At 44.6% G+C, this 12,448-nt stretch overlaps 1 protein-coding gene across 2 annotated transcripts in view; it reads right to left on the reverse strand.

Moving 5' to 3' along the window:
• LOC119371849 (uncharacterized) overlaps window positions 1-12,448 on the reverse strand; it is a 51,320-nt gene that overhangs the window by 20,263 nt on the left and 18,609 nt on the right. For both annotated transcript variants that reach the window (XM_037642315.2, XM_049419569.1), the window contains 4 exons: window positions 9,738-9,981; window positions 7,848-7,935; window positions 6,549-6,597; window positions 529-730 (listed from right to left, as the gene is read on the reverse strand). In XM_037642315.2, coding sequence (XP_037498243.1) covers window positions 529-730; window positions 6,549-6,597; window positions 7,848-7,935; window positions 9,738-9,981 — 583 coding nt within the window. The remainder of the gene's footprint in view (window positions 1-528; window positions 731-6,548; window positions 6,598-7,847; window positions 7,936-9,737; window positions 9,982-12,448) is intronic.

Genomic DNA, 12,448 nt, shown 5'->3' on the forward strand with positions numbered 1-12,448 from the left:
CGCGAGCACGTGAGAAGCTCATACCACGTTGGGACGTCAGGGTATAGTAGGAACCAAAACTAGCTTTTTAAAACATACTGTACTTTTTCACGGTCCACTTAGGCTTAGCGGTACATTTTCTAAGTTACTGAGGGCTTCACCTTTCATTTGATGCAAAAACAGACAACTGAAAATTTTCCTCTCAGTACCCTTTTAAAAGTTTCCCCATTTGAGCAGCATGCGTATTTTTGCAGCGACATGCGTCGTCTTGTCTTTTTTTAGGCACAAACGCGTTAGTCTTGGACGCCCGTGTATTGGCTTCATTTTTAGTGGATCAGTGGTGAGTATGTAGTGGCATATGCCCAAATTTCTGCGTCATGTACGTTTCTGTTCGTTCGTTTGTTTTACAGCTTCAACGTAAAAATCAGCGATTGATGAACGAACGAAGTAACGACCCAATGAATGAATGAATGAATGAATGAATGAATGAATGAATGAATGAATGAATGAATGACGCGTTGTTTGTTCACCCCTGGGGCGCGTGCTTACCGTAAGAGGACAAACTCGAGTGCGAACTGTCCCACGTAGTCCAGCGGCCGGTAAGAGACGCTGGAGCCGATACGGCGTGATTTGGACGGGTGAAGCAGGGCGCGCAGGAGGAGGTCGCGATCACGGAACGAGTACGACGACAGCTTCTCGTCGACCAGCCGCTGGGGGAAGCGAAGGGACGACTTGGCAGCTGCATCCAAACCTGAATCACGCAGACGAGACATTCAATGTTTTAGAACTTGCATTAGAACTTGCTATATAAATATACCTCACTGCCTTTTTTACAATATGCATCAGTTCCTGCGTTTACCAACGCCTATGCTTTCCGCATTGGGATGGCCGACACCGCAGCCTGTGACCACTGTGGAAACGCAGAAACAATTAGACATATCTTTTGCGACTGCCCACTGTACAGTGCATAGCGACTATCTCTTTGCAACGCGCTGAACAAGTTGGACGACCGACCTTTGTCGGAGGAAAGAATTCTATGCCATCGACAAGACGCAACGTCACAGAAGAAGGCCATGCAAGCGCTACTGCGCTTCTTGCGATCGACCGGCCTTTTTGTAAGAAGAACTTCGTCCCTGTGTGTGTTGTTTTTTATCTTGTGTGTGTACGTGCGTTTTTTTTCCTCCTCTTTCCCCCCCCCCCCCCCTCTCTCTCTCTCTAGACCCTCTTTCTTGCCCCTATTTCCCCTCCCCAGTGCTGGGTAGTAAACCAGATGCTAATATCTGGTTAACCTCCCGGCCTTCCTTTTTTCATTCTCTTTCTCTCTCTCTCTCTCTGCATCAGTTCCAACTCGCCCACCTCTCTACCTTACTACCTCACTGCCGTACATATGTGCTCACGGTATCACCTGGTGTACCGTTGGTGCACTCCTGGTGTACTACTGGCGTACTCGCACCAGGAGTCGTCAGCGACTCGAGGGTTATTAATAACAAGATTTGTTTTAAGATATAAATAGTGTGAGCGCAGTCACCGACTCTTCTTTGTCAACTGGACACGTCAACATCATTCGTACAAATTCCTCATCTATATCTATCATCATCAGCATGGGTCTGCTCGAGCTCGACTCGAATAATATAAAGTGGTTCCTCATAATTGGTGGAGGCGCCGGCGCAGTCACTATAGCGCCCTCTAGTCGAGTGGTCTAGTGGTTATGGTACTCGATTTTCGATCCGAAGATCGCGGGATCGAATCCCGGCCGCGGCGGCCGAATTTGCGATAGAGGCGAAAATGCTTGAGGTTCGTGTACTTATATTTAGGTGCACGTAAAGAACCCCAGGTGGTCGGACCCCCATGGTGGTCGGAATCCTAGGCGGTCTGAATTATGAGACGCTGCCCTCTACTGCGGCGTCCCTCATAATCGTATCGTGGTTTTGGGACGTTAAACTGCCTAAATTCTTATTATGGCGCGACTGGGATTCGTATGGGCAGACGACACAGCTCCCATTGCGACGTCACCCCCCAAACGCACATGCCAGTGACGTAGTCTAACCACGAATGAGCACACGCACTCAAATGTGCGCGCGCAAGTGATGTGCATAGCGTGCTACGGCTGGTGTACTCCTGGCCACGTGGCCGAAGTTGACGTTTCTTTCTTTCTTTCTTTCTTTCTTTCTTTCTTTCTTTCTTTCTTTCTTTCTTTCTTTCTTTCTTTCTTTCTTTCTTTCTTTCTTTCTTTCTTTCTTTCTTTCTTTCTTTCTTTCTTTCTTTCTTTCTTTCTTTCTTTCTTTCTTTCTTTCTTTCTTTCGTTCTTTCGTTCTTTCGTTCTTTCTTTCTTTCTTTCTTTCTTTCTTTCTTTCTTTCTTTCTTTCTTTCTTTCTTTCTTTCTTTCTTTCTCGTGAATCCACTGCATGGGCGATTCAAACATAAAAAGAGGAAAAAAAGAAAATCTGCGAATGTAATAGCGAGGATAGGTATGTCGACTTGCTCAGGCATCCGCGGCGTGCAGGGAATCCTTATTTTCTAAGCAGAACTATCGCTAGAAGTACAAGATATGTACAGAGCGCGACATTGACGAAAAAAAGTTCGTTTAAACATAAAAGCCATCGTACGTCAGGCTACTCGATATGGCTTCCTTGTCTCTATGTCGTAAAGTACGAACTAAGCCGACCTTGTTCGAAAACAATGTTAACTAGAGCAGATTCAAAGTAGCACGAGCGTGTGAAACGCTTGCGACATACAGTTCTCTTCATGTTTGTTCTGTCCTGTCCCTTTTACACCCCATCTCTGAATTTGCAATGAAGGTAAACACAATACAGATTTGGTAATCGGCGAAGCTACAGCAGTCACCGGGATCCAATCTGCGACCTTCGGGTCAACGGCCGAGAACCGTAACTGCTTTACCACTGAGACGGACGGTTTTGTGTGGTTTCAGTAGACATGACCGCACTTTTGAGTTTCAGTAGCCATAACCTTTTGTCTAGCACGAAAATTCGCGCACTAGCGTTTAATTCAGTCTATCATATTCCTCGAATACATTATCCCCTTGTAGTATTGTTGTTTACCCAGAAGACACTCAAGCATCTACGCTAGCGTAAACACCACATACGACGTGTACTAACAGTATTCACGCGCATACACTCTGGGGCAGAATTGATGGATGGATGAATAAACTTTATTGAATGTCCTGAGGTGCACAACTCAGCGCGCAGCTGGCCGCTCCCACGTTGGGACAGTCAGGCCAAGCCCGACCGCAGAAAGAGATGATGATGATGATGATAATAATAATAATAATAATAATAATAATAATAATAATAATAATAATAATAATAATAATAATAATAATAATAATAATAATAATAATAATAATAATAAATTACACCATCTCCCCGCTGCTTCGCATCCAGACATGGTTCCCTTCAAGGAGGTTAAAACAACCTCCTTGGTTCCCTTTAGCGGGAGATGGTGTAATTTTTTTTTGTGCTAACTGCTCCTGGCTGTATGACTACTAGCGCCAACGCGGGCAGAACTATCAACACAGCGTTCCCACTTGTGCACGTTTGTTTCAGCGCAGCGCAACAGGCCGCAGCTTTTTTTATATATATATATCCAGCGGGCGTAGCTGTACCTTGGCTTCAAGTAAGTGTTTCGTGCTGCCTATGTGTGTGTTACGGAAGGCTTTCATTATACGAGGACATATCGCCATTTTGTTAGAAGGCATGCTCAAGATCGGCAGTTCTCGCCTGTTATTAATCTATTTATATCTTCGTTAAAAATCCCTTGGGCAATGTCAACACATGTGCCGCACTTAACCAGGACACTAGCGGTGATTTCTCTAGATGAGAATGAAACATGCGGTTGTTAACGTTCGGCTCCCAGGACAGTGCTTCTTGTGCGTTTGTCTGATGAGTGTGTTTTCCAGGACAGCCAACTACTGCCCCATAGTAGGATGCGAATGGTATTGTAACCCCTGTATTCAGAAACGCTCCTTGACTTGTCACCGCCTCAAGACTGGAGGCGAGCAGTCTTGAATCGGTCTTTGAATCTGATGCATAGCGGCGCGCGAGAGAGAGACTCATCCTACCACTGCAGATGCAGCCTCAGAGGCGCTATGAGCGTTTAAGTTTGCATGCACAACGCCTCCTCATGCAAAACCTGTGATGCCACATTAGGAGACGCACACACTTTGCCGAGTGTACAGAGGCCATGGTTACGCGGCAAAGGAAACCAAGTGGAAGTGCACGGTAACATGAAGTTCGCACCGTGGCCTCCGCGATTAACGCCGGCAACACACCGTAGCAACGGCGAATTGGCGGAACTAATCGCGGAGGCCACGTTACACGATGTTGTTTTTGGAAGAAAACAGCATGAGCGCTACAGGCGTTTATGCCGTTTCAAACAACATAGGCATCACGACATTCATGTACGAGTGTCACGTTTTTATTTATTTTATGGCTGCGTTGCTAGGCATTGGCTTTGACGTAGTGTCTATTTGCGGATGTTGGATTACACCACATGTGGTGCTTCCATGTCTTAAATGGGCGAAACGCAGCGTTTCGCCTGTTTCGTGGTTAGCTTGACTTCTTTAACACGAAAGTGTTTTATGCTGGGGCCCACCACCACTCCACTGACGTATTTCCGTTACGGATATGACATTGTAAAATATAAAGACTTACAGATGGCATGCAAAAAACTAGAAAAAAATTGGCAGATCCCACGTACCGTGGGAATCAATGATATCCGAAGCATGCATAAGGAAGTTTTCTATGTTGCTCTTTTAATATCAGCATCACCACATCAGCCACTTATCATCATGTATTTAACCACTTAGCATCAGGCGGACGGGTGTAGTACTCAGTAGATATATTTACAAATTTTATACGCACTGACGTATCTAGAAACGGCGCAAGGGTATAGAAGTATTTTTCATAGTTGCGTAACGACGCCACGACTAACCTGGGCACTACCAGCACCAGTAGTGGTAGGCTGAAATGTATTCTTCCGTGATGATGTTTAGCGCACACACGCGTCACACTGTTACTTTGTTCATTGAGACTATGAATCACCTGTGGCGCATAGCCGTATAACATGAACTCTGGTAAACGGATATGTGCCCCACGTGACTGATGGAAAGGGTTTCATGACGTACGCGACAGACATTTTGAGTTATTAATGTCATGACCAGTGTATCGTGTTCGTCATACACCGATCAGCCCTCACGTTAGAGAACATACGTCACTATTATCGAAACTAAGTGCACTTTGTGGTGCAATCAAGTGAATATCATGCGCAACTTTCGTTAATGTATTCATCTGGGGTCGAGTAATGCTTCAGTATAGCTTGCTGAATCATAGGAATACAAATGCAATGTTTATTGGACTGCTGTAATAGCGCAACTAACACCTGAGCCACAGACGTTAATCTGCTATGAGGTCTGTATCGTAGGAGTACATATGTAGTGCTTATTGCTTTCTTGTAAAATCAGATAGCCAGCACCACAACCACAATTGACGTTGCACCGACATTATGTCTGCATAGGCTGTTTTCCCAAACCAGTTTATAGACCTCGCGTGGCATTGTGGTAGAATACCTGATTGCCACGCAGAATGCTTGGGTTCGATTCCTGCTGGATCCTAATGTTTATTCCTTCCATTCGTCGGGCCAACGCTGCGGATGCGCTTTTCTTAACGCTCTCGCATTTAAATTACCAATGTCTGTTCTCGCCGTTCGTGTGTAGATATAAACCCTCAATCACCTGTGGCGCATACCCGTACACCGCGGCCCTTGGTAAACGGGTATGTGCCACACGTGTCTGTAGGAAAGGGTTTGACGACGTACGCGACATTATTTTCACGCTATTTATGTCATGATCCGACAGTCATATTCGTCAAATCCTCTTACCCTCCCATGCCAATTTAGGTCTACACCAAGTAAAGGAGGCGATCATGAGAGCACCCAGACGTAGGCGGCTAGATAGATAGATAGATAGATAGATAGATAGATAGATAGATAGATAGATAGATAGATAGATAGATAGATAGATAGATAGATAGATAGATAGAAACGCTCAAAGTTCCAAATGTTCGCTAAGAAATGCTTCGCATTTAGTAATAATAATAATAATAATAATAATAATAATAATAATAATAATAATAATAATAATAATAATAATAATAATAATAATAATAATAATAGTAATAATAATAATAATAATAATAATAATAATAATAATACCTCAGCCATAGTGCCTCAGTTGCTATGCCGAAAAATTGCTGAAAACAAGACGCGGGCACAATTCCTGACAGTGACGGGCAAATTTGAATGAGGGCGAAATGAAGAAACACGTGTGAACTAAGATTTATTTGCCTTTAGAGAATTCCGGACAGATAGATATTCGTGCGGTGCCGTTCACAATGGCTTCTCTCCTAGCGGCCACAAAAATCAATCAATCAATCAATCAATCAATCAATCAATCAATCAATCAATCAATCAATCAATCAATCAATCAATCAATCAATCAATCAATCAATCAATCAATCAATGAAAAATAACGAATAAGAAACAGTAGTGTTTACCGAAAGGTGTAGAAGCCGCAGACAGTGCTGAAAACGGTGGTTCTTCCCCCTACACAACCGAAAAAAAAGAAATTAAAAAAATAAAACAGTATTTTTTCACTGTAACACTCAAGCAGGTAGACTTATATGCGCGAGATTCGCGTAGCGATTCTTTCGGAGAAGAAGTCTTCTATGAACCTGTAATTCTACCATAGTTTGTGGTTACTTCCACAGGAAGTGCTTGCTGGGCTATTTCGTTTTTACTTCCAGAAAAGAGAAGAGCAATACTTAGGATAGGGGGAGCGCGCAAAAGACGAAAGAAGTCTCGCGTTCTCTTCATGCACCGCATGTACCAAATCTTGTGCTTCTTTTCTGCATGTAGTTTCCTTGTTGTTGCATACGAGTGTCCTTGAGGGCAGGTGAGAAAGAGGCAATGTAGAGGTACTACATAGGTAACACTCAGGTAATAAACATAACCGAGAGGTAGTACACAGTTCGCCTGCTTTTTGTCTCCGCCCTTGGTGTAACCGGTGTATCGCGGGTACCTTGATCGCGATCACTGCCGATCCGGATTAGGCTCAATCCGGATGTGGTGCTGCTATCATTTAATCGCTATCAGACCGATAAGTACAGAGACAATCGCAAACCGCGTGTCGCGATCTGGCTTCCAGATAGAGATTTGGCTGAAGTCTATGTTTATTTATTTATTTATTTATTTATTTATTTATTTATTTATTTATTTACAACACAATGTTGTGGGAGACCAGGGGAAAAAGGTGATACAATCAGCTTGAGGGTGTCCTGGCCACCCTACACGTGCTACAGCGTAAAAGGTGGTAACGAACGAAAAAAGAAAAAAAGAAAAAACGAACAGGAAAATGAAATGTGCACATAATATATTGTACATGAATATCCTTCATGCAAAAAAAAAGTCAAAGTTGATTTCTTATAAGTTTGGACAGCGTAGCAGCGACCATTGCTGATGGCGATCAAGAAAAACTGATCCGGATCGGTTCTGATTGCGAAAAATGTGCCCGTGCGATACTGCTATTGGCCTTCCTTTGCAGTTCTCATTGTGTTTGTGTAGCGACAGTTGTCCGCTCAAGCAATGACTAACGTTGGCTAACTGATAGCTATGTTGGTCAGAGTGGCCTAATGTGAGCTATTGTTGGCCATTCGCTGTTATGACAACGACCCCGTCTTCGTTTAGACTCATTCCAATGATTGGCAATTAAGTTATCTGTTGACGCTTTGCCCCCGTGATATTACTCGTGTTCTTCAGAGCTTATACTAAGCAAGAAAGTAATAGAACCGCCTTACCCTTTGTCGTCGTTGTGGCATTGTCCAGCCAGGCTTTGTAAAGGCTACAATCTTTAATGAGCTCGGAGTTGCGGACGACAGCGAAGATCTGCAGTTAGAATAAATCAGTCTCAATTGGTCAATCAATCAATCAGGGACACATTTAAGTATTCTTCTTCCCACTCACAATAGCATAACGAGACCAACTAAATAAACTGAAACTGAACTGGACGATGCTATCACTAACACCAAATCGTTGTCGGAATTTTCTTCGTAAATAAAATAAACGGCGGGTCCGTAAGAGCAGCCGTATGCAGGGTCATCGGCACAGATTTCTTTGTATGTCCGCTTTGCCGATATAAATTTTGAAATCCTTTTTACTTAAAGGGACACTAAAGAGAAACAATGAATTGATTTAGATTGATAAAGTGTGCTCGGAGAACTTTTGTGTAGTAAATTTCACCACCATAGGTTTATTGTTAGAGGAGAAAACCAAGTTCAATGTTTCATTATTAAATTTCGCGCCAAACTTTGTAATTCGTGACGTAAAAAGTTTCAAAGAGCATTTAACGTACTTTGGCGCCACTGGCTCGAAGAAATTTTCACAAACTCGTTATGTCAAGTCTCTGGCCCCCTCAGAGGACAATGTATTTCGATTTAACCGATTAGGAACTACGTAGGCGCAAGCAGGCGCCGTCAAAAATATGTGACGTCACGGCAAATGGTGCGGGAATTACAAGGTGGCGTCGCCACCTGTATTTTATTTTTGCGCGTTTTCTCGCTTAATAAGCGTCTTCTCGCAGCAAGCGTGGTGTTTTTGGTATCGTGGAAGACTACTTTACTAATGCGAGAAAAATTGTTTTGCTCTTTAGTGTCCCTTTAAGACAATCTGGTCATGTGCCAGATATGTTTTGAATGCTCGAAGTTGCAGTTACTCCTGCTTTATTACTTGTCCCTTTAGATAATTGCGTTACCGTGATTGTCCTTGGCGATTTCTCGTAAAACCATGTTTTTAGAGCGAAGATGCCTGTGGCTAGGATCCGGGCTTGTATGGCGTCCGCGCGGAAAAACCCCGAGTTCCCTCTAGGCAGCAGTGGAAGAAGTAATCGTAACTGAAGCTTCTTTAAGCAATAAAGTGGAACCCCTGGCGCCCTCCGTGAATTGGCGGAGGAAATTAATGCTTTAGAGTGGAAAACAATTCGTTACCGGCGCTGGGGATTGAACGCAGGCCTCCGCGCTCCGAAGGCAGATGTCGGGAACACTAGGCTACACACCAACATTTTCCCTTTCTTTCGTAGTACTTATTCGAGAGAGATAGGCTACGCACCCAGGCTTGAAGTATATGAATATATCTGAGCCGTATGAATGCCGCAACACTAACTTCGCGTCCCCGGAACGGCTCGCTGTAACGTCGTAAGTTTCGACGGCGGCTGCTGGCTTGTTTTTAATCTACTGCCCACGGTGTCGTCTACTGGTGTATAGTAAAAGGGTGTGACAATAATTCTTGATGTTTGTAACTTGCAAGCAAGCACTTATAACAACCATTTTAAATACTTTTGTACAGGTAAAAAAATGTCTGCAGGAGGTTAAGTATGTGTTCATAGACCATCGCATCTCCCGAACAACCATGTTTCCAACATACACAGCCTCCTTAATGTTGTAGGTTGTATGAGCGGAAAATAGCAGGAACAGAAGCGAAGAACTTGACAGGACAGACGCTCAACTTACAACTGCAGCTTATCGGAAATTTTTCTCACACGAGAGCGTCTGTAAGTTGAGCGTCTGTCCTGTCAAGTTCTTCGCTTCTGTTCCTGCTGTTTTCCGCTCACACAATCTACAATATGTTGCACCAACTGGCCCAGCACACCACCTTATTGAGCCTCCTTAAAGGTGCGTGGCACGCATACGAACCCAACGACGTCCGCGTCCAGCGCTGCGCCGGTGAACAGGATGTCGGCGTCGTCGGCCACGATCAGTGCCAGCTCGTTCAGCTCCAGCGAGTGGCTCTGCAGAGCGTGAGCCAGAGCAGCGCCGGTAGTGAGCGTGACGTTCTTTCTGGACAGCGAGTGGCGGCTCAGGGAGTCCAACGCACGACCAACCAGGAGCGACCTGTAGGTGGTCTTGAAGTAGTTCTCGTATTGGTGCGCCATGGACCCTGTGAAGTTTTGTTCTTTACGAAATTTGCCGCATCAATCTTGTGTTATAAGAGGACTCAATCACGCCGAGTCAACTCTGGTGTCGGTAAGCCTGGCAGACGGTAAGCCTAGCGGGTAAGCCTGACAGACCTAGCCGGCAATCGCTCTGCGAGAGCGACTCTTTCAATGTAGTATATGTCTCACCAAACCTGTCTCTCGTATAAAGACCTAAAAGAATAGCAGCCACTTCTTTGCGAATCGTCCGCACACCTTCCACAAACACAATCTCTTCAAGCATTCGCGGGGAAACCCTTTCTTTTATAAAATTTTCTCTGCTCTACAGGGTAAGAACGGGATCGGCCTGCACTCCTGCTCGGACCTTCAAAGTAAAGGACGCTGCTTTTCCATTGTCCACTGAATGTAATGAAATGGGCGATATAGACCCCGAAATCACTACATACGGTCCTACAAGCGCTGTTGCCCTGAAAGCCGGAATCACGTGGGAAGTGGGTGTCCACGCGAGAACACAGGACAGGCTGGACAGGCACGGTTGTTTCCAGAAGGTGCGCTGATGATTCGCAAGGAAGTGGCTCTTATTCATTTAGCTTATCTGCGAGAGGCTAGCCTAAATGACTCTTTGGTAAACATAATACCGGAAAGAGATGCTCGGGCTGAGCAACCGCCGGCCAGGTTTGCCATGCTAACACCACCTATAGATTATTTCGCGTAAGACGCGTGGGCGCTGCCACCTTGGGCTTTTAAAGGAACGTCGTCTTGCTTTTCACCTCGCGACGTGAACTTATAACGTCAGGAAAACACCGAATGCACCAACCCAAACGTTCTCATGTCTACACGCCCACCGTAGCGCTGTTCGTTTAGTTGTTCAAGGTACAAGGCATCAAGGTTAACAGCGCAATATGGCGGCACCGAAAGCCACCCGTAAAATAGTCTATAGCAAGATCATCGTCACGATGTGCTCTGCACATGGTTACTACGGCTACGCTTCTGACTGTTTTTCTAACAATAAAGTTAGTTGCGAGTGATGCCCTTTTATCTCCTGTCCCGAGTCCTTACATAGAACGACCCCCAACACATTAGAAAAGGGTCTTTTCGTATTTCAGTGCGCATGCACCAACTAGCCCTCAATAAGTATTACTATAAGAAACCACTATCTCGCCTTGGAGCTCGAAGTTGTTTAAAGACATTTAAATGTGAGTAACAATTCACCGATGAACGTGCCAATGTTCGTATTTATTTCGAAGACTTCAACATATTCTCTTGTTCGAAATCCGAGTTTTCAACGTGACGGGAAGAACTGTAAAGTACTTTACCACACGTGGGCTAATTAAGCCCTAAAGCGAAATTGCCGTCGTTACCAGCAAGTTTGGGGGCAAGCGGTGTACTATGACACACGTGCACTGTGTGGAAATCAATGACGTCACAGCCAGCTAATTGCGGGAACTTCAAGACAACGTCGCCGGGCGTCTTAGGCCATGGTCTTCTCTGACTTAGCTTTTCTGGCTGAGGTATTTTTCTGCGTTTCCTGCTGTTCTTTAACAAGATTCCTCCCGGAGGCGACTTCTAAATGGAGAAACGTAACCTTGTAGCATATCCTAATTAGAAATGGAGTTTAACCTAACCTACCTCGCGTTAAGGTCTTTTCCCTTTATTTAAGATGCGGGCTGCAGGAGACGCCGGACCATTCCATGTACACGTGTCATCCGATAGACTGCCGCCTATTCAATTACATATACTTTGTATTTGTTACATACAACCGTTTCGTAACGATGTGGATGTGTTCAGGTGCGAGTGCCTCGAACAAGAGGTTCCCTTCGTTGCGAAACACCTCTGCAGACACTGCCGAAGGCGTGAATAGCAATCTCTGGCAATACGATCTCCTCTAGTCTATTTTGCGAAAGGAATCGCTGAGAGGCTCGCATTGTGACTACCCACGGACGCTTCGTCGGCCCTTCCCCACGTCTTGTATCTCGGTCACAGTACTTCACACGCCACCAGGTTCTCGACGTCACTCGCAGTGCGTGGGTGTCTCTACATATGCGGTCAGATATTGCCAACACAAGCTGGACGGGATGCTCGATGTAGCAGCGTAGCATGCGACATATCGAGATGATATAAGCGCGAGAATATGTTCTGCTGGCATGTGACCACCCGCCTTCTGCCTCATGACGTCAAGAGACGCATAGGCATTAATTTGTTCGTTTATTTACGCATACTGCAATCACTATTTGGTGATATTATGAGGGTGGTACATAAAGTTAGTTTTCAACAATGGCGAATACATGGATATATATTATATACATGTTATACAATATATGCGGCAGACACAATCTTTCACGCGCAAGATAAAATGCGGATACAATAAAAGATAAAAGATTACAAGTATACAAATATGTACAATTGAACTCAGCACAATTGAACTGGGAAGTTCACCTTTTAATTTCGAGGAAAACAATGATAATGAAGAAA

The sequence above is a fragment of the Rhipicephalus sanguineus genome, chromosome 10 (genome assembly GCF_013339695.2).
Source record: "Rhipicephalus sanguineus isolate Rsan-2018 chromosome 10, BIME_Rsan_1.4, whole genome shotgun sequence".
Classification (NCBI taxonomy): domain Eukaryota; kingdom Metazoa; phylum Arthropoda; class Arachnida; order Ixodida; family Ixodidae; genus Rhipicephalus; species Rhipicephalus sanguineus.